At 40.2% G+C, this 21,014-nt stretch overlaps 1 protein-coding gene across 1 annotated transcript in view; it reads right to left on the minus strand.

Moving 5' to 3' along the window:
* rev3l (REV3 like, DNA directed polymerase zeta catalytic subunit) overlaps window positions 1–21,014 on the minus strand; it is a 175,498-nt gene that overhangs the window by 4,888 nt on the left and 149,596 nt on the right. The window contains exons 23-31 of the mRNA XM_073852739.1: window positions 20,196–20,440; window positions 19,953–20,061; window positions 18,596–18,802; window positions 17,978–18,087; window positions 12,456–12,570; window positions 12,188–12,325; window positions 11,850–12,040; window positions 7,691–7,937; window positions 5,261–5,476 (exon numbers count right to left, since the gene is read on the minus strand). Of these exons, the coding sequence (XP_073708840.1) occupies window positions 5,261–5,476; window positions 7,691–7,937; window positions 11,850–12,040; window positions 12,188–12,325; window positions 12,456–12,570; window positions 17,978–18,087; window positions 18,596–18,802; window positions 19,953–20,061; window positions 20,196–20,440 (1,578 nt within the window). The remainder of the gene's footprint in view (window positions 1–5,260; window positions 5,477–7,690; window positions 7,938–11,849; window positions 12,041–12,187; window positions 12,326–12,455; window positions 12,571–17,977; window positions 18,088–18,595; window positions 18,803–19,952; window positions 20,062–20,195; window positions 20,441–21,014) is intronic.

The following is a 21,014-nucleotide window of genomic DNA, read 5'->3' on the forward strand; positions in this document are numbered from 1 at the left end:
AGGTCGACCTCTTCGCCTCCGAAGACAACTATCACTGCCCAATCTATTTTTCAAAAGCACGGGATGCTCTGGCCCACGATTGGCCCAACACCCATCTGTATGCTTTTCGCCCGATCGCCCTGCTACCCCAGGTTATCAGGCGAGTCAGGGAGACGAGATTCTCTCTCCTCCTCGTGGCCCCCCCCTCTGGAGGAATCAGATTTGGTTCCCGGAGATGGTCCAGATGCTGTCTGCAGCACCATGGCAGATACCACTGAGGAGAGACCTTCTCTCGCAAGCGCAGGGCAAGATTTGGCATCCTCAACCAGAACTGTGGAGCCTTCATGTCTGGGCGCTCGACGGGAGTCTAACCAACTCCCTGCGAGAGTCAAAAATACCATTTTAGAAGCTAGAGCTCTGTCTACTAGACGTCTCTATGCTCTGAAGTGGTCAGTCTTCAGTACGTAATCAGGATCCAGTATCATGTGATGTGTCCCATGTACTGACTTTCTTACAAGAGCTTTTGGACAGGGGACGTTCCCCGTCCACACTCAAAGTTTATATTTAGATTAGATTAGATTCAACTTTATTGTCATTACACATGTACAAGTACAAGGCAACGAAATGCAGTTTAGGTCTAACTAGGAGTGCAATAAGCAGCAAGTGCAGGATAAAGGTATAAGTTATAAGTGCACTTATAGGCAATATGTACAGGGAGAACTATGGATAATATTTACAGATGAAGTACTGTGAGCATAATTTACAGATGATAATTAACTACAATTAGAATGTACAAATAGATGAACACAATATACAGGTTGCTATTAACTATAATATAAATTGCAGGTAGATACGAACATAATATACAGGTTACTGTTTACTGAAGCAGGAATTTACAAATTGACATGTATAGATATAGATTTATCACAAATTTACAGTATGTATATGTGCAATGGAAATGTGCATTTACAAATGGGTATGTACAGCGTAGTGCAATGAATATTAAGTAGTGCAATGGTAGTGGGGAGTGTGTGGGGGTGGGGGCCAAGGGTCAGTGGGGGTCAGAGTTCAATAAGGAGACAGCTCTGGGAAAGACGCTGTTCCTCAGTCTGCTAGTTCTTGTCCTGTGGCATCTGAAACACCTGCCAGAAGGCAGGAGAGAAAACAGTTTGTGGGCGGGATGAGAGGAATCCTTAAGAATACTGCGTGCTCGACGCAGACAGTGCTTCTTCTGAATGTCCTCAATGGATGGAAGTGGAGTCCCTATGATGCATTGGGCAGTTTTCACCACCCGATGCAGTGCCTTACGCTCCGCAACAGAGCAGCTTTCGTACCAGACTGTGACACAGTTTGTAAGGATGCTTTCTATCATGCAGCGATAGAAGTTCACCATGATAGCTGAGGGCAGCTGGTTCTTCTTAAGTGTCCTCAGGAAGAACAGGCGCTGGTGAGCCTTCTTGACCAGGCTGGAGGTGTTGGTGGTCCAGGATAGATCCTCCGAAATGTGGGTCCCCAGGAACTTAAAGGATGAAACAGGCTCAACAGCCATCCCGTTGATGTGGATGGGTTCGTGTGAACCTCTTCTTCCCTTCCTGAAGTCCACAATGAGCTCCTTGGTCTTGGTGGTGTTAAGGAGCAGATTATTGTCTGTGCACCACGTGGCCAGGTGCTGAATCTCCTCCTTGTAGGCAGTCTCATCGTTGTTGCTGATGAGACCGATCACTGTAGTGTCGTCTGCAAACTTGATGATGGAGTTAGATCCATACACAGGCCTGCAGTCTTGGGTGAAGAGGGAGTAGAGAAAGGGGCTCAGCACACAGCCCTGTGGTACACCAGTGTTCAGTATGATGGTAGCAGAGCAGATGTGGCCTGACCTAACATGCTGAGGTCTGTTGGTTAGAAAGTCCATAATCCAGTTACAGAGTGAAGTGTTAATGTCCAGGTCTCTAAGTTTGGTGATTAACTTAGAAGGTCTGACAGTGTTGAATGCTGAGCTGAAATCAACAAACAGCATTCGTGCATAAGTGTTTGTATTGTCCAGGTGTGTGAATACAGAGTGCAGCGCTATGGAGACTGCATCATCTGTGCTCCTATTGCCACGGTAGGCAAACTGGTGTGGGTCCAGTGTGGATTGGAGAGAGTTCTTGAGTTGTGAGAGGAGCAGCCGCTCGAAGCACTTCATAATGATGGGTGTGAGTGCTACAGGGCGGTAGTCATTCAGGCATGTTGGGTTGGAGTGTTTCGGCACTGGCACAATGGAGGTGGATTTAAGACATGTGGGTACAGTTGCTTGGGCAAGGGACATGTTAAAAATGTCTGTGAATACCCCAGCAAGCTGCTCCGCACATGCCCTCAGTACGCGGCCAGGAATACTGTCTGGTCCAGCAGCCTTGCACGCGTTGATCCAGCTCAGTGCAGTGTGTACGTCAGAGGAGTTTAGTGTGATGGGTGAGTGGTCGGTTGACAAAGTGAACTTGGTGGCAGTCTCTTTATTGTCTTTCTCAAAGCGAGCATAAAAGTCATTAAGCTCATCCAGGAAGAAGACATTAGTGGCTGTGGCGGTGGAGTGGCTGGGTTTGTAGTCACTGATGGCCTGAATGCCCTGCCACATGCGTCAAGGGTCAGAGTTAGAAAAGTGCTCCTCTAGCTTAAGTTTGTAGCAGTGCTTGGCCTTTTTGATGCCCCTCTTCAGATTAGCCCTGGAAGTGCTGTAGGCCTGTGCATCACCTGATCTGAAGGCAGTGTTGCGTGCTTTCAACAGGAGACGCACCTCCTTGTTCATCCATGGCTTCTGATTTGGGTATGTGGTGATCTGTTTCTGGGTTGTAACACTGTCTATGGTGGTGTTGATGTAATCCAGAACAGAGGAAGTGTAGCTGTCAATGTCCGTGTGAGAGCCACAGGTGGCCTGAGAAGCAAACATACTCCAGTCTGTGCGTAGAAACCTGTCCTGGAGTGTGAAGTCTACCCCCGCTGGCCACACTTTGATGGTCTTCACTGATGGCTTCACACGGTTGATGAGGGGTGAGTATTTGGGGGTGAGGAACAAAGAAAGGTGGTCAGATTGTCCCAAGTGGGGGAGGGGGGTCACAGTATAAGCTTCAGCCATGTTTGTGTATACATGGTCTAAAGTTTTGTTTCCACTGGTGTGACAGAAAATGTTTTGGTGAAATTTGGGGAGTACTGTCTTTAAGTTTGAGTGATTAAAATCCCCCGCAGCAATAAATGCAGCCTCCGGGTGAGCAGTTTGTTGTTTGCTGATGGGCGCATGAAGTTATTATGGTGGAGGTGAATTCCCGCGGCAGATTAAACGGTCTACACTTAACCATGAGAAACTCTAGGTTAGCTGAGCAGTGTCTCCCAATAACAGCAGAGTTCGTGCACCAAGCTTTGTTAACATAAATGCACAATCCTCCGCCTCTGGTCTTACCGGAGTCATCTGCCATTCTGTCTGCCCGGAATGTGTGATGATCAGTTAGAGCAATAGCACTGTCCAATACATCGCTGTTTAGCCATGTCTCAGTGAAGATCATGACATTGCAGTTCAAAAGTCTCTTGCTGTGGTTGATGCGGAGTCGAATCTCGTCCATTTTGTTCACCAGCGACCGTACATTAGCGAGGAAAATGCTGGGTAAAGAGAGCCAGTGTGGTGTTAGCTTTAGCTTAGATCTTAGTCCTCCGTGCTTCCCCCGTCTTTGTTTACGGTCTCGACGCCGCCTACGAGCACTTCCGCCCGGCCGGGTAGAGTGCGCAGCTTCGGGTGTCCTAGTGATCTCAGGGACGAGTCGAATATTACTGATAAAACTGTCGGGAATGTACAAACCAATATCCAAAAGCTCCTGTCGGGTGTACGATGTAAAGGCACTACTGTTCGGTATGAACAGACCCGAGATGAGCAGGTAAAATACTGCAAATTTGCAGAAACTTGCAGGACTTGTCTGTAGTCCTAAGAGCCCTTAAAGGGGCCCCCTTTGAACCGCTCGCTTCGATCGGCTTAAGGGCCCTGACGTTGAAAATCGCTCTGCTTTTGGCCCTAGCGTCGGTCAAAAGAGTGAGTGACTTGCAAGCCCTGTCTGTCAGTGCTGCATGTCTCGAGTTTGGGCCTAATGACTGCAAAGTCATTCTTCAGCCACGCAGTGGCTATGTACCGAAAGTGCTCTCAACACCGTTTAGAGCTCAGGTCATTTCCCTTCTGGCTCTCCCTGCTGCGGACGGCGAACAGGGTCCCAACCTGCTGTGTCCTGTCAGGACACTCAGGGTCTACTTTGAGCGTTCTGCGTCTTTCAGACAGTCAGAGCAGCTCTTTGTATGCTTTGGAGGTCGCTCTAAAGGGCTGCCAGTTACAAAGCAAAGATTGTCATGATGGATTGTTGACGCTATAGCCTTAGCTTATGCTTCGGCTTACCTACAGTGCCCGATCGTGGTGAAGGCCCACTCCACTAGAGGGATGGCCTCGTCCTGGGCGTGGTCTAGCGGAATTTCTATTGGGGAGATCTGTGCGGCCGCTGACTGGTCGTCGCCATCTACCTTTATTAGATTTTACAATCTGGACATGCCCGCCTTGCAGATGCAGGTGTTATCTGCTTAAGTTCTCTCTCACCCCCTTATTAGTGGGTGAAGTTATGTTAAAGCAGACCTCAGGTTGACCTAGGGTCTCTTATTAGCTCAGGTCTTTTTGGGCCCTCAAGAAGTGCCTTTAGACTGGGCTTCTGAGCAGGCTAGTTCTGTTCTTGCTTTTAGCACGGCGTGACTGGATACGTTCCCCATTAGCAGTCGTCAAAAATGACGACGCAACGAGAGTTACCTTTTGAAGGGGAACGTCACCGTCATTTTTGTGTCGTCATTTTTGACGACTGCTAATGGGGGTAACTCCTGTTTATTCCGATACTGAAGCCTGATTTGTTAACGTTTGTGAAGTTGCACAAACCAGTGGCGCTTTCACCCGCCAGAAAGGGCGGAGCTGACTGCAATATAAGTCGGCGAAAAGCGCCATATCATCAGAATCAAACGACTGAAGCGTCAGCCATCGACTCATGTGCAACTTTAGCACGGAAGTTTACGCAACGCTCGTTCCCTTATCTCAGGGAACCAAGGTTACGTCAGTAACCGGAGCATTCTGTTGTTACCAATAGAGTTTAGCAGAACTTGCGACCATAGTTGGCCAACAATGCTTTTGGGAAATGCCCCCCCCAGTTCGGAACTGATGAAATCAGATTATCAGTCAGTGATCCAACTATGGCATTCTATGGCATTCTAAGACTAAGAAAACATGACCTCTTACCTTTAGGAGCTGGTCTTGCTGGCTTTCCCAAAGTCGCAAGTCTTGGTGTAGGTAAACAGCAACATGTTGGGGTTCAGCCCGACAATGCTCACACACTCCTAGCTGTGTCAGCTCATCACAAACCGGGCAATGCAGCGTTGTAAAGTACTGAGAGATGGTGCCTTTTCTTGTGCCCTCCTCCCCACCTCCACCCACAGAGCTCCAGGCCTTCTGTACCTATGCAGTGAATAACACCACAGACAGGCAGATTTTCACTGGAAATGTCTTTTTTGTTTAATTGTGCTTTTTAAAAGGTAAAGCATTTATAAATGCAGTTTTGGGTAAAGCAGTTTTTTTGGATGCTAAAATACTTTCTCCAATTTGTATATGCAGAGTTAATTATAGGTGCATCTCAAAAATTACAGTATCACAGAAAAGTATTTGAATTTTTGTAATTTGATTTAACAAAAAACTTTCTTATATTCTAGATTCATTGCACACAAAATGAAATTAAGAGTTTGTTTTAATTCTTATGGTCACAATTGAGGAAAATTAAAAATTCAGTATCTCAAAAAATGTGAATATTCCATTTTGAGCTTGATTAGTTTGATTAATTTTCAGTTTAAATACTGGGTACCTCCCGGGCTAATTTAGAACATGCAACCACAATTATGGGAAAGACTACTGACGATTATCGACACCTTCCACAAGGATGGTAAGCCACAGAAGGTCATTGCTGAAAGAGCTGGCTGTTCACAGAGTGCTGTATCGAAATATATTCATAGAAAGTTGATTGGAAGGAAAATATGAGGTAGCAAAATGTACACAAGCAACAGGGATGGCCGCTGCCTTGGGAAGATTGTCAGGAAAAGTCGATTTAAGAACTTGGGAGAGCTTCGCAAAGACTGGACTGAAGCCAGAGTCAGCGCATCAAGAGCCACCACACGTAGACATCTTCAGGAAATGGGATACAGCTGTCACATTTCTAGAACCAAGCCACTCCTAACCCAGAAACAATGTAAGAAGCGTCTCACCTGGGCTAAGGAGAAAAAGAACTGGACTGTTGCTCAGTGTTCCACAGTCTTCTTTTCGGAAAGTAAATTTTGCATTTCATTTGGAAATCAAGGTCAGAGTCTGGAGGAAAAGGAGAGGCACAGAGTCCAAGTTGCTTGAACTCCAGTGTGAAGTTTCCACAGTCTGTGATGATTTAGGGTGCCAAGTAATCTGATGGTGTTGGTCCACTGTGCTTTATCATGTCCAATATCAATGCAGCCATCTACCAGAAGACTTCAGAGTACTTCATGCTTCCTTCTGCTGACAAGCTTTTTGGAGATGCTGATTTCATTTTGCAGCAGGACTTAGTAGTAATTTTGGCACCGTGGGCAAGTGCTAAGTGGTTGGCTTGTAAAAATCATGGTCAGCAAACTTGCCTGACCTGAACCCCATAGAGAATCTATGGGTTACTGTCAAGAGGATTATAAGTAACATCCAACCAAACAATACAGATGAGCTGAAGGCCACTATCAAAGCAACCTGGGCTTCAATAATGCCTCAGCAGTGGCACAGGCTGATCGCCTCCATGGCACACCGCATTGAAGCAGTAATTCATGCAAAAGGAGCCCCAGCCAAGTATTGAGTGCATAAATAAACCTACTTTGGAGAACTTGAAAAATTCTGTTTTGTACATCTTTTTTTGATTGATCTTTGAGATCATATTCTAATTTTCTGGCATACTTAATTTTACATTTTCCTAAGCTGTAAGTCGTAACCATCAGAATTAAAAAAAAAAAAAATTCTTGGCATATTTTAGTTTGTGTGCAATAAATCTAGAATATAAGAAGGTTTGCTTTTTATAATTAAATTACAAAAAAATTTAATACTTTTTTCATGATATTTTTTTGAGATACACCTGTATATGATTGAATTTCATCCCCAATAAATAAATTATATAAACAGAGCTTGTGCTGATAGAAGAGCAGAACCACACTATTAGTTAGAACATTGTTACCAGCCTGACACAGCAATAATGGTTTAATAAAAATGCCATTTGTTTTGAGATTGGTGTTGCACTACCTGTTTGTCTTAAGCAAACTGCAATCTGATGCAAAACTTATGCCATTTTAATTGAGCATTCAGCTCAGCTTAACAGAGCAACATTCCCTCAAGCTATTTTTGAGAATCAGACAGCAAGGGTTTTTTTATATTCAAAAGAATTAACCTACAAATGGTTTACTTACAGTTGTCTCTGCATATGAAACTAGGACAAGTGAAAGTATTTTAATATATAACCTACCACCAGATGGTGCCTTTATATTAATACTAGCTAGTATAATTCAGTAACAAAGGTACAAGAACTAGTTGTAGATACACCCATTTATGGTAAATGATGTTTCAATCTCAAGCGTAATCATTTATCTGCATATACTGAAAGACAAAAATGGCATAACTAACCCTTGGCAACTCGTGGAACCAGCTGAAAACATCTACTCCAATCAGGTTGCAAATTCGTGCGAGTGGTGGCAAGATCTGCTTGGTGATGTAATAGGTTGCATTGAGGCGCAGACTGGGGTCCTGCAGTACCTCTATAGGACGCCGAACCAGCTGTATAAGCGGCACTCCTGGCATCCCGTACACAATAACATATGGCACACGCTCACCCACACGTGGCTCTAAACGTCGATCATACACCATCATACGCCTGAGAGACAGACAAAAACAAAACAATTGGACAGCAATTTTTGTTTTATTTTCTAAAGCATTTGGATTTAGCCTGGATAGAGAACACACGAATAGCAGCAATATTAACAAATAACAGAATTCCCCTTTAACTACAAATCTAATTTCAGCATGTGTTAATGGGTATGTTGCTAGGCAGCAGTCTCAGATACAGTAAGGCTGTCCTGCAGCATGCAGACAATACACCAAGATCTGTCTGGTAAAACCGATACATATTCAAGTGTGTAAACCTGCTATCATTTACCAAAAATGTCTGCACTGATTAACTATGGAACACATTGTCACACAATGTGTTTGACTTTCTCAATGGTTTTTCCTGCCTATAAAGGGTGACTAGTATCACACTCGAATAGTTATCTGTTAAATTATAACCATTATACTGCCACCATTATGTTTCACAGATGGGATAAGATTCTTAAGCTAGAATGCAGTGTGTTCTTTTCTCAGAACATAATAGCTTCTCATTTAAACCAATAAGTTCTATTTTGGTTCCATCCATCCATCCATTAAACCCTTCTCCAATAGTCCTCTGGCAATTTTCTTTTTGGAGAACAGTAAGCAATCATGGTGTGCATGGCAGAGTTGCAAGAAGACAGCCAGTGTTCTCCTGATGGTGGGCTCATGAACATTAACATTAGCCAATGCGAGAAAGTTACCCTTAGAAGTTACCCTGGGAACTTTTGCAACCTTGCAGACCATTACGTTTTGTTTGAGTGCTCTTTGTTAGTCGACCACTTCTCGGGAAGGTAACAGTGGTCTTGAATTTCCTCTATTTGTACACAATCTGTCAGACTGTGGATTTGTGGATTCCAAACTCTTTAGAGATGGTTTTGTAACATTTTCTAGGTTGATGAGCAACATCAACTCTTTTTCCGAGGTCCTGAGTAATCTCCTTTGTTCGTGACATGATTCACTTCCACAAACATGATCAGACTTTAATAGATCCCTGTTCTTCTAATAAAACAGGTCACGTACTGACATTTGACAGTCATTGCACTGACTGAAAAAAACATCTGCACAGATGGACTCCAATTTCACCTTTAAATTAACTGCTAATACAAGTGATTCATATACTTTTGCAATGCACATATATCTAACATTGGATATTTTTTCTCAATAAATAAATGACAAAGAAAATATTTTTCTAGCACTTGTTTGATTGGGTTCACAGATTTTCATACAAGTCCTGAAAGTAGACAATGATTTGGGTCATACTTATGCAGAAATATAGAAAATTCTAAAGGGTTTATAAACTTTCAAGCAAATATATATATGGGAGGTTCCCTCTCAACAAGTAAACCCTAACACACCTAAATAGGGAGATAGGGAGAATAATAACATAGAAAGAAAACTTGTTTCTGCTTATTGTTTGGAGCACATTAAAACCAGCTAAAGTGATGTTAACCTCATCAAGGTGTGCTGTGCTGTCTTCTGTACTTCACTTGCGTTTACATGTTAATGCTTGTTAAAGACATATCTTCCCTTTGTTTTGGTGGGCAATGGTAAACCAAACTCTAGCTCTGACCATACTGCTGAGGAACACACACACACACACACACACACACACACACACACACACACACACACACACACACACACACACACACACACACACACACACAAAAAAACACACACTACCTATATGTCTATTTTTAAAACAGTGTTAAAAAGTTAACAGAGATAAATGAACAGTGCTAAAATGAGCAATGCTGTAATCTAGTAAGTGATATATAATTGTCTAAGTAAAGGCATGACCATCAGACAGCGAAATGCTAATTTGGTCAGCAGGGTCAGAAAAACACAGGTGGAGAAGATGATGCGTGTTAACTGAATTAAGAATTAATGTGAAGAATTAAGTGTAAAACCATCAGGAACCCTTTAGTCTTCAGAGCCACCCTTTTCCAAAACGGCAACCTAATAGAGCCTCCAGAAGTACAGTGTGACAGTAAAAAAAAAAAAAAAAGTAATAAGTAATAAGAATAACATGCTGAAGTGTTGTGAAACACATGTAGACAGATTTTTTTATAGGCTTTATAGATGGATAAGTTGAGAGTGACTCTTGAAGGACCAGCAAGCATCACATCCTCTTGTACCACTTTTTCAGGAATTTATCTTCAAGAATCTGGCAGTAAGTTTTGGGAACTCATTTTAGTCTATATTCTATTCTGAAAAGTCTGTCTTGCAAAGATGGTGGTGCTGGTCCTTCAAGACTCACTCTCAATTTATTCACTTATCAATTTAGTCTATAAAGCCTATACATTTTTTTTTAAATCAGTAAATACAAGATGACTATACCTGTTTTTTTTTCTGACCGTGCAGACCTAATGAGCATTTTGCTGTCCAATGGTTATGCCTTAACTTTGCAATTTCTGTCTTGCATTAGTTTTGCATATTTCTTATGGGCAAGTTTTAGTCTGAGTTATTGTCTTTTTTGGCTCATTTTATCTGTAAAAGAAAACCTGCTTATTATTTATGTTATGGACACCTGAATATATAAAGAGCTTTTCACTTCCAGCCTTCATAGTTCGTTGTGGGGGCAGGCATGGCTTAAAGGGGTCATCGGATGTAAAACTCACTTTTACATGTTTCAACATAAATGTGTGTTGGCAGCTTGTGTACAAAACCACCCTACAATGATAAAAATACACCCAGTGGTATTTTTTTAATCTTTAAAAGTAATATCCCCTTTTTAAAATCAGGTCATTCTCAGCTTCTTGTTGGTGTGATGACGCACCGACAGAGGTTGCTCACACGATAGTTGATTGACATGAGTGCCTTACCTTAGACGCACCCTCACTGAGCTGAAACAGTCTGACCCTGATTGCCATTGTGTCGACTCAAAAGCATGGGAAGACAAGAATGTCTCCGATTGAGCAATTGAGGTGTTCTGTTGTTGGATGTAATAATGAACATTACTTTCGTTTTCGAAAGGAATACGCCGATCCAGTTTTACATATGCGTCTATGTTCGTGCAAATCATTCGTGATGCAGCTTCACCCACAGAAGTGAGTATAAGGTTTTTTTTAATGCATCTTTGCAAATGGCCTTTCTTAATAATGTGCTTGTTGGGAATTTTCGCTGCTAAACGTGGCTAAATGCGGCTAAAGAAAACATTACGGCTCATCATCCCAAGGAAAAGAGGGGCAGGGCGGAGCGAGCATAGCTCATTTGCATTTTAAGGAGCATGCAATAGAATGAGTTGATTTTTTGCAGAGCTGATTTTGACAAGGTAAAAGGGTGTTTTTTTACATTACTATTGAGAATTTTTAACCAAAGTATATTATATACTTCATTAAGACCCTAAAGAATCATATGAACTTGTGGAAAAAATGCGCATCCAATGACCCCTTTAATGGTTAGAGAGTTGGACTTGTAACCAAAAGGTTGCAGGTTCGAGTATTAGGTCCGGCAGGGATTGTAGGTGGGGGAGTGAATAATCAGCACTCTCTTCCACCCTCAATACCACATCTAAGGTAACCAAAACCCACAGCTGCTCCCCAGGCAGCACAGCATTGGCTCCGGGTGTGTGTTCACAGTGTGTGTGTACTTGGATGAGTTAAATGCAGAGCACAAATTCCGAGTATGGTTCACTATACTTGGCCTTTACGTTTGTCTTTATGAACAATTATATATCACTTATAAATTATTAAAAACTAAATTATTAGTAGCTATAAAGACTGATGTGGTTTGGAATTGGTAAAATGTGCTTGAAAAAAATATGATCAGAATATTAACTTTTTCATATAATAATAAACATGAGTGCTATCATTGTTTTCCATAACCTGTAAATATCTCAAATAAGTTTTAATCTCAGATGACATCCATACTTGGCACTGACCCACCTTTTTAAATACATATATACACACTTACTCACCTGGTGAGTTCCAGAGCAGGGACACAGGCCCCTGGTCGGTACGATCCGCTGCCACGGTACTCTTTGGCAAAAATGAGGTCCTGCATGCTAGCTTTGGCCTCTAGCACCTTCAAACACTGCCGCTGGACATACTGCTTCACCTGGCTGATGTCTCGTGACTCAAAAAGCAGCTTCAGAGATCGCTCCAGAATCTAACAAAATAGAATTTCATTCGTTAACCTCAACTGCCCACCGGTTGAGAAACACTGCATTGCAACTGCAATGCTAATGACAAAAGGAGCAGGACAATATTAAGTAATTGGGCAAAAAGAAAATAATAATTTTGGAATGCTAGGTACCTTGGCAACAGCAGGGCAGCCATCACGACGTACGGTTTCTATGCCTTTGGCATCAAATACTGGGTTTTTCTGATCCAAGCTCTCATACATGTATCCAACATAACGCTTCTTAGTCTGTAACACGCATGGGAGGTACACCTACCCAAACACACAAGAATGCAGACAAACAAAATTGGAATACAGCAATCATCTGGCTTAAAAGAGCTCCCCTTCAAAATAAAAACAGAATATTTGTAGACAAACCACAGATCCAAACCACTTCACAAACCTTCTCAAACTTTAATTTGACAGGTTTAGGGTTGGTGGCAGTGACAGCTTCTGCAATTTCATTACCAATCTTAAATGCCTGTTCCTTGGTTGCTCCTTTTAACAACACAAACATACTAAAAGAGAGAGACAGATAGGTATCAGAGACAGTATAACATTGTTCTAAGCAGGAACAAAACAATTTTCCAAACAAACACATTTCCACTGACAAGAAATTTGTCTGTTCACACTGAATGCAAAACTACTGCACAACAAAACAGCCAATGACAACATTTTGATGTTTATGTTAATAGTGTCTGCTAATTATTGAACACTAAGTTACATTAACTTGACAATGAGTTCTGCTCAGAGAACACTCTCACATATCAGACAGTTCAGGGATTTCATCTAAATCAGTCAGAAGGCAGCAGAAATATTAAAACTGTAGGTAACACTAACAATGCTAACAATTTGTGTATGTTTTGTAAATTCATTTAGAAGTCAGTTACAAGTTAATTTACAAGTAATTAGTTAATGATAAACTAATTATTTACAAAACATGACTATGTGTTTATAAATTATTAATAAGCGATATGTTCATTTTATTGTAAGTAATATGCTAATGATTTACCAATCTGTCATAAATTATCTTAAAAATAGCATATAATAAAATAATCAAACAGATCCTTAGTAAATGGTTAAAAAACTACTAGTTAACCCCTTAACTGTCACCCCCCATTTTTTAAAATAGGCTTGAAAGTGCACTATCCAAACTTAAATTGTTGTAATTCATGAACACTTTGGAATACAGATGTAAGGTAGGTCTCTTTTTAAAGAAAACAATCAGCAGATTATTGCAGAAGCGGAATTAAAAAAAAAAAAAGTATTAACAAATTACAGAAGTTTAAATTTACTGTAAAGAAAATACACTGTGCAATTTTTATTATATTTTATATAAAATACATATTTTACATAACAGGTTTTATCCTAAATTTGATATCAATTTTAAGCCTTACATCTAAATAAGTTATTCCAAATTTGAAGTTGATATGAAAAAAAATTGAGGTTCCTGTGAAAGTTTGTTTAGGGTGTTATAAAATACAAAATAACCTTATATAATTCATACACTACATGGTGCAAAGTGCATAAGTGCGTAAGTACATAGTGAATAAGTGCAGAGTGTATAGTGCCTCAAGGATAGATTACTGTAATGCTTTATTGGGTGGTTGTTCTGCACGCTTAAAGGGATGGTTCGGAGTAGAATTGACTTCATTGCTATGCACTCCGAAGCCCATCTAAATACCCCATCCGAAGTTTTTTTTACCTTAGTCGAACATTTATGGAGATATTAGAGTTTTTCGAATTGCTTGTTACAGGAGTGAATGGTACATGTAATGTATCTCGTAAATTGCACCACTAAACGTGCAAGTAATCTTACCAAACTTCTACAGTAGTGTAAATAGGTTATGTACTCACAAAACGCTGCATCAGAACATTTGTAAGTCCACCATGAGTGTTTTAAAAATACGTTTTACCCGAGAACTACTAGTCTCAGAAACTACAAGTCGACGTCACTTCCCTGGTTTGAAAAAAGCACGTAAAAGTCCTCCTACTACATCTGTGTGCATGTCAACTTGTAGGAGGACTTTTACGTGCTTTTTTCAAACCAGGGAAGTGACGTCTTACGTGTCGCCATTTGTAGTTTTTGAGACTAGTAGGGATCGGCTAAAACGTGTTTTTAAAACACTCATGGTGGACTTACAAATGTTCCGATGCAGCGTTTTGTGAGTACATAACCTATTTACACTACTGTACAAATTTGGTAAGATTACTTGCACGTTTAGTGGTGCAATTTACGAGATACATCACATGTACCATTCACTCCTGTAACAAGCAATTCGAAAAACTCTAATATCTCCATAAATGTTTGACTAAGGAAAAAAAAACTTCGGATGGGGTATTTACATGGGCTTCGGAGTGCAATTCTACTCCGAACCATCCCTTTAATAAACAAACTCCAGCTGGTCCAAAATGCAGCAGCTAGAGTTCTTACTAGAACCAGAAAGTATGACCATATTAGCCCGGTTCTGTCAACACTGCACTGGCTCCCTATTAAACATCGTATAGATTTCAAAATCTTGCTAATAACTTATAAAGCCCTGAATGGTTTAGCTCCTCAGTACTTGAGCGAGCTCTTATCATATTATAGTCCCTCACGTCCACTGCGTTCTCAAAATTCCGGCAATTTGATAGTACCTAGAATATCAAAATCAACTGCGGGCGGCAGATCATTTTCACATTTAGCGCCCAAACTCTGGAACAATCTACCTAACACTGTTCGGGAGGCAGACACACTCTGTCAGTTTAAATCTAGATTAAAGACCCTTCTCTTTAACCTGGCCTACACTTAATACATTTCATAATCCAAATCCGTTAAAGGATTGTTAGGCTGCATTATTTAGGTCAACCGGAACCAGGGACACTTCCTATAACACCTGATGTACTCGTTGCATCAGAAGAAGAATGGCATCTACGCTAATATCAGGGGTTAAAGTAAATAAAAATCCTGAGCCTGAACATGTTTTGGGGGGGGGGGGGGGGGGGGGGGGCTCTCAAGTGCACTCGTTCAATCCCACTCGTGCGCACGAGTATTGCAGGGGGGGGCGCGGTCCATCAGCAGAAAAATAAACGTAAACAGCCAAAGGACGTAACGAACGGGAGATGGATCGGTGTGTGAAAGAGAAGAGAAAACCATAGATGAATTAGCACAGACCCAGGCAGGGGCTGGTCATTCAAAAGCTCAATGCAGGGCTTCAAAGCTGCATTTATTGTCTACACAACTAAGAAAGAACTGTGTCGTTTATGTTTTGCTATTTATACTGTAGATTCTTTAAAAATAGAGAAAATAAATATCTTGTTCATGTACTCATATTTTAATTAATTCCTGTCCCTTGCTTAAGGCGTAAAATAAATATAAAAAAGGCTTTCAGAATCAGCCCATTTGCTTGTAAAACATCTGCAACAAGAATCAGCCATGAAGAATCAAGATCGACACATTACTAAAAATAAATTGGGTGCTCCTATATATTTTTTTGTGCTCAAACTTTTTTTACGTGGTAGCACTGTAAAAAAGTTAATTTCAAGCCCTGCTTTGCCTTAGGACAGCATGAAACCTACAAAAAAAAATATATGAATAAATAAATAACATAGAGAATTAAAATAATAACAGTTATTCTCCCTGTGCTATTTTTTTTTAATTAAGCTATTTTATTTCAAGTGTTGCATGTGTTTTTCTCCTGTTTTTTTTTTTTTAACTAAGAAAGCATTAATTTTTCATTAAGCTTAGTAAAATCATTTATTAGTCTTAGGTGGGATAGGTATTTTTGGGAGGGGGGCGCCAGATTTTTTTAAAGGTTTAAAGGGGGGCGCGACCAAAAAAGATTGAGAACCACTGCCATCATGCACTATGAGAGTCAAGTGCCGATTGAATTCACGATCCGCGTCTCACCAGAAGATGGCGCCCGCAGCTAAATCATCCATCCGTTCATTTTACAATGCGCTCGTCCACTGCGTATTACAGCGTACAACAGTTACACGTTCATTGTGAATTGATTATTAAATTGTTTAACTAGGGTTTATACATAATTTCCGTGACAGAGTTCAAGATAAATCATTTAATCTTACTACTGGAGCTGCCCATTTGAAATGATTATTAAACAGTAAACACACTATGCAAAAGCGGCAGTCCTTCCGGTGCACTTAGTGTCCGAATTCACTCACTCGTTTTCATTCACTCCTTCAAGTGAACTGAATGAGTGGACTAATGTAGGGAATAGTGAATAGGGTATAGGGGGCAATTTCGGATACAGCCTAAATCATGACGAGCAAGCACTTTCTTACCGCTGCTGGCATACAGTAGCTTCCTCGAGCAAATCGTGCAGAAAACAAGCCCCGGGCTCTCTTAGTTTCTTGCACCAACTGCCAAAAGGCTCGCCATCTCTACTTTCTTCAATCCACGCCCAGCGCCATTTATTTTTGAGTCCTTTTACTATTGCTAGGACATCATCCCCAGGCTTCATAAACTTGCGCTCCATTTTTTTTTTCTCTGACAACGCTAACGTGACATTGACGTATGGGTGTCAATCATACTGTGTTGCAAGGACCCGCCCTTCTCTGCTTCTGATAGGCTTGTAATGTTAGTTAAGGCTGCGTTCCTCTCATATGATTGGTAGGTGAAATAAATTGTCTCGAAAATATTGAACCGCATGCGCAGGCTCTAAAATATATATATATTTTTTTTCCCTTACGGCCGCACGCCAGAGATCCGGCACGGTGCCGGAATACTTTAAGCCCTGTAATATTAGTATCTTTCCTTCTTATTCCGAGGTCACCGTAGCCACCTGTATCCAGATCAGACGGTCACTGCAGTCTCCCGGATCTAGTCCGTGCCCATCAGCACCCAGAGATATCCTCTACAGCCCTGAATGTCAGCAGAGACCACATCAAAGACAGATCATCAGTGAAGACCTCATCACCTAGACGGCCATCGACGCAAGACAGCGAAAACCAGATGAGTCCTCTCCAATCTGATTTTTTGGCAACTTGGAACTCTTGCATCTACATTAATATTAGTCCGTTTGTTTCTTATTCCCAGGTCACCATAGCCACCAGATCCAGTCCGTATCCAGATCAGATGGTCACTGCAGTCCCCCGGATCCAGTCCAAACCTAGACCAGATGGTGGATCAACACCTACAGCCGAATGTCAGCGGATACCGTGTCAACTAGATGAGCCCCAGAGACAGATCATCAAGAAAGAACTCCTACCCTAAACGGCCACCGGCACAAGGCCATGGGAACCAGATGAGTCCTCCCCAATTTGACTTTGTTGCAATATGGAACTCTTGCATTATTATTGACATTTTATTTTATTATTTTAATACTGTAAGGTTGCTTTGACACAACTTGTATCGTAAAAAGCGCTGTATAAATAATCTTGACTTGACTTGACTAGTGCGTCATTTGGGGCGCAGCTCATGTTTGCCAGAAAAGACATCTTTACCCTCACATTGCAGTACACACTTCAAAGTATTCAAAAGCTGTTGTGTAATGCATGAATAAATCATTTACAAATCTTTCTACATCCCCTAATTTAAAGTGTAAACAATTTATTAATAATCATTTGTAAACGTATAATCATGTTTTGTAAATGATTAGTTCATCATTAACTAATTACTTGTAAATGAATTAACAAAACATACATAAATTGTTAGCATATCACTTATCAAACATTTATGAATGTTTTGCAAATCATTATTTTATCATTAACTAACCACTTATAAATGACTTACAACTGAACGTTATTATAAAGTTACCAAATTGTACTGCAATTGGCCCACCACAACAATTTTTTTTTCAAAGTTTTAGAGGCACTATGATTGGCTAATTAATCTCGTATTATAATGCTTACCTATCATGCAAGAAAAACATTGTAGGCCACATCTTCATTGAAATGAGCTAATTAAGCCTGTTTTTATTTCTCTACCTGTCTGTATCTCCATAGACAACACGCGCTCCCCACTTCTTTGTGTCATTGACCATCTTTATGGCTCTCTCCAAAGTCTCTCGGGCCTTGTGCACAATGCTGTCACCTACCTGGAGTGTGAAGAGAGAGACAGAATATTTTCTCAGGTTTCTTTGGCAACATAGCAATCACACACACAAACTGCATTAGGTTGAGGCTCAATGTAAAATTTATGTCTTAATGTGAAGATAAAGTATATATTTGTTCATATGCAAATCGCGCATACAACATTGCTGCATACCAATTAAGAAGACAGAGCCTTCAAGTCAAATATCAAGTGGAAAATTATTTGTGTCATACACAAGCATTCAAAAACCAAAATCGGCAACACTTCAGAGTATTAACTAGTTGTTTATTAACTAATGTTCAGTCGGTAAAAGTTTCTTAAAATGATTGCACAAAACCAAATTTTAATTAAAACCTTTAAAAGGTGCTAAGGCTATTTATTCTCATAACAATTAATGGTTATATGTTTAATTGCTTTTCTGCCTGTGATCAAATATGTCATGCGACTCATTTTTGGGTTGCAACTATTCAGTTAAGAACCACTAATACAAAATGTAAAATTACAGTATGTACCTCAACGCTGGGCATACGTCCTGAGAAGTTGGCAGCAGTGTAACCAAATGTGACATTAGCAATAAGTTTAAGGCCAAGCTGCCTGGCATCCAGCAGGCGTAATAGAGCTTTGTCGTTTTTGTAAGCTTTCATAGACTGCTTCACCATGATCCTCGTCTTCAAAATCTCCTCCAGCATACTTGGCAGGACACCCCTCCGCACTGATGACTGAGCATACAAACACTGAGTTTAGCTGACTTGGACACAGGCAAACATATTACAAACTGACATATTACAAACATGACTGTAAAAGTGACAGTTCTTGCTCTAAAATCTGTCTGGATGAGATATGTCAAAAAAAAAAGAAAAAAGCAACTGTGAAGGCACATCTGTTGAATTTTATATTCAGCCTTTTAATCAATTTCCATTCATAGAATGATCTTTATGATGCTTGATAACCAAAAGCAGAAGAAATCTGCTTTTATACTACACAGGCTTAACTAAAAAAGCTTAACACGGCTTAATGCATTATACAGTGTTTGCAGAGTTTGATTTCTTTTAAATATCACTTTATTAGTAAAGCAAACTATAGAAAAGCAGATGAGTCAAAAATATGAATGCAATGAGTTTGTGATTATACACAGATCTGCTATAAGCACTCGTGGGTACTAATGGTCTAGTAATAGAACTTGTTAGCGGTTCTGAGTACTATTCAATCCTTGTATAGTTTTGTTCCTTATTAAAACCAAACATGTTAATTAGTGTCACTGATAACAGTGGCAACGAGCACTCAACATCTTTTCAAAAGCTACACTTTTCTGCACTAGATGGCCTCTTATTTAACACAAATGAACTAAATGAATACTCTGCTAGTCAACTCAAGATGTTTCTTTTATAATAGATATATCTGTACAGTGAGATGTTTCAAAAATATTTGACATTCAATTTGCATTAACAGGGGAATATCCTTTTTGTTTGCTTAAACGACAGGCACAAATGCGTGTATCCGACCGTATCTGATTCATTTCCACACGTGAATGAGGCATTAAACTGATCTGAGAGTATCAGAATCCATGTGCTTTTTCCCTGCTTACACATTCACAGGCTATATCCCATCTGTGCCACAAGGGAGGAAAAGAAAATATCGGAATCTCTTGAACCATGCAGTGTAAATGTGTCACACTTTTGGAAACCTGTTTCACATGCAAGTTTTCACAAATAGTATGCAGTACATTACACAGTATAAAGCAAATATTTAAGCTACAATATTCCAAGTATTCCATTTCAACTAATCACGTGAGCCTGTTGCCATTTAAGAATAATTTAAAAGTAGGTATTTAAATAAAAGGGGTTAACGGCAGTGTAATCTCAAAACTACCTTAACAAATGCAACACCATTGGGAGAAATCGTGATGTCATTTCTGAGCTGGTAAAGAAGGTCAGGAGGGACTCTGAGAGATGTACAACCAAATCTGAACTCATCACACCTGAGAGATAGTAAGAGAGAAGGAGAGATAAACACTAATGAACCACACAACAGAGACTGGGGATATTTAGAAATAGTGCAATAATATACACTACATCTAATGTAGTTTTACTCGAAATCCAAAAACATGCTTACGTTCCAAGATTCTCAACATGTCCAAGGCAGGTGGAGAAACAGTAATTGTAGGCAATGATGATGGATGGATACAGGGACTGGAAATCCAACACAATAACAGAGTTGCTATAGAAACGCGACTCTGGCTCCATGACAAGCGGAATGCACTGTGGGGCTCTTTGTTGGGCACGCTGCTGTGTGCTTGGAGTCACTGGAATGTAATTCATTGGCTTTGCAATCCTTAACATCATTGATTCCACACGGTACTGCAATAGGAGAAGTGAGATTAACTACCAACACAAAACTGAAACAAAGTATTTATGCATTTAATAATTTAAAAAAAGAAATATAACATACATCTGTGAATCTCTCTTTCTCCAAAATTAAAGGAATACTAGATCCCTTTCACTAAGCATGCATATGCACAAATTTGCTTATGAAATCTGCGTTCAAACTAATAAGAATCAACATTAAATTTGAGCTAATTCTTACAACTTACTGGAAAAAAAAAACCTTAATGACAACTTATTACTACTATATTTCAACATACAACAAACTTGATTTAAGTTTACTTAAAAGTAAAGTTTTTTAATGTTCTGTAACAGTTTGTCTATTAAATGTTAAAAATTGTATCAAAAATTTTACAAAGTGAAAAAAATATTTACAAATTGTTATGTGCGAATAATTACAGAAATGTGCAATTAATTTATAAAAGTTTTATCAATTCACAGCATTAATAATATTATACACTGTCTGGCCACCACAGAGTCTTGACCTTAACCCCACTAAAAGTCTTTGGGATATGCTGGAGTAGACGTTACACTGCCTTTAGCCCAGATA

This window comes from Garra rufa, chromosome 13, assembly GCF_049309525.1.
Source record: "Garra rufa chromosome 13, GarRuf1.0, whole genome shotgun sequence".
NCBI lineage: Eukaryota > Metazoa > Chordata > Actinopteri > Cypriniformes > Cyprinidae > Garra > Garra rufa.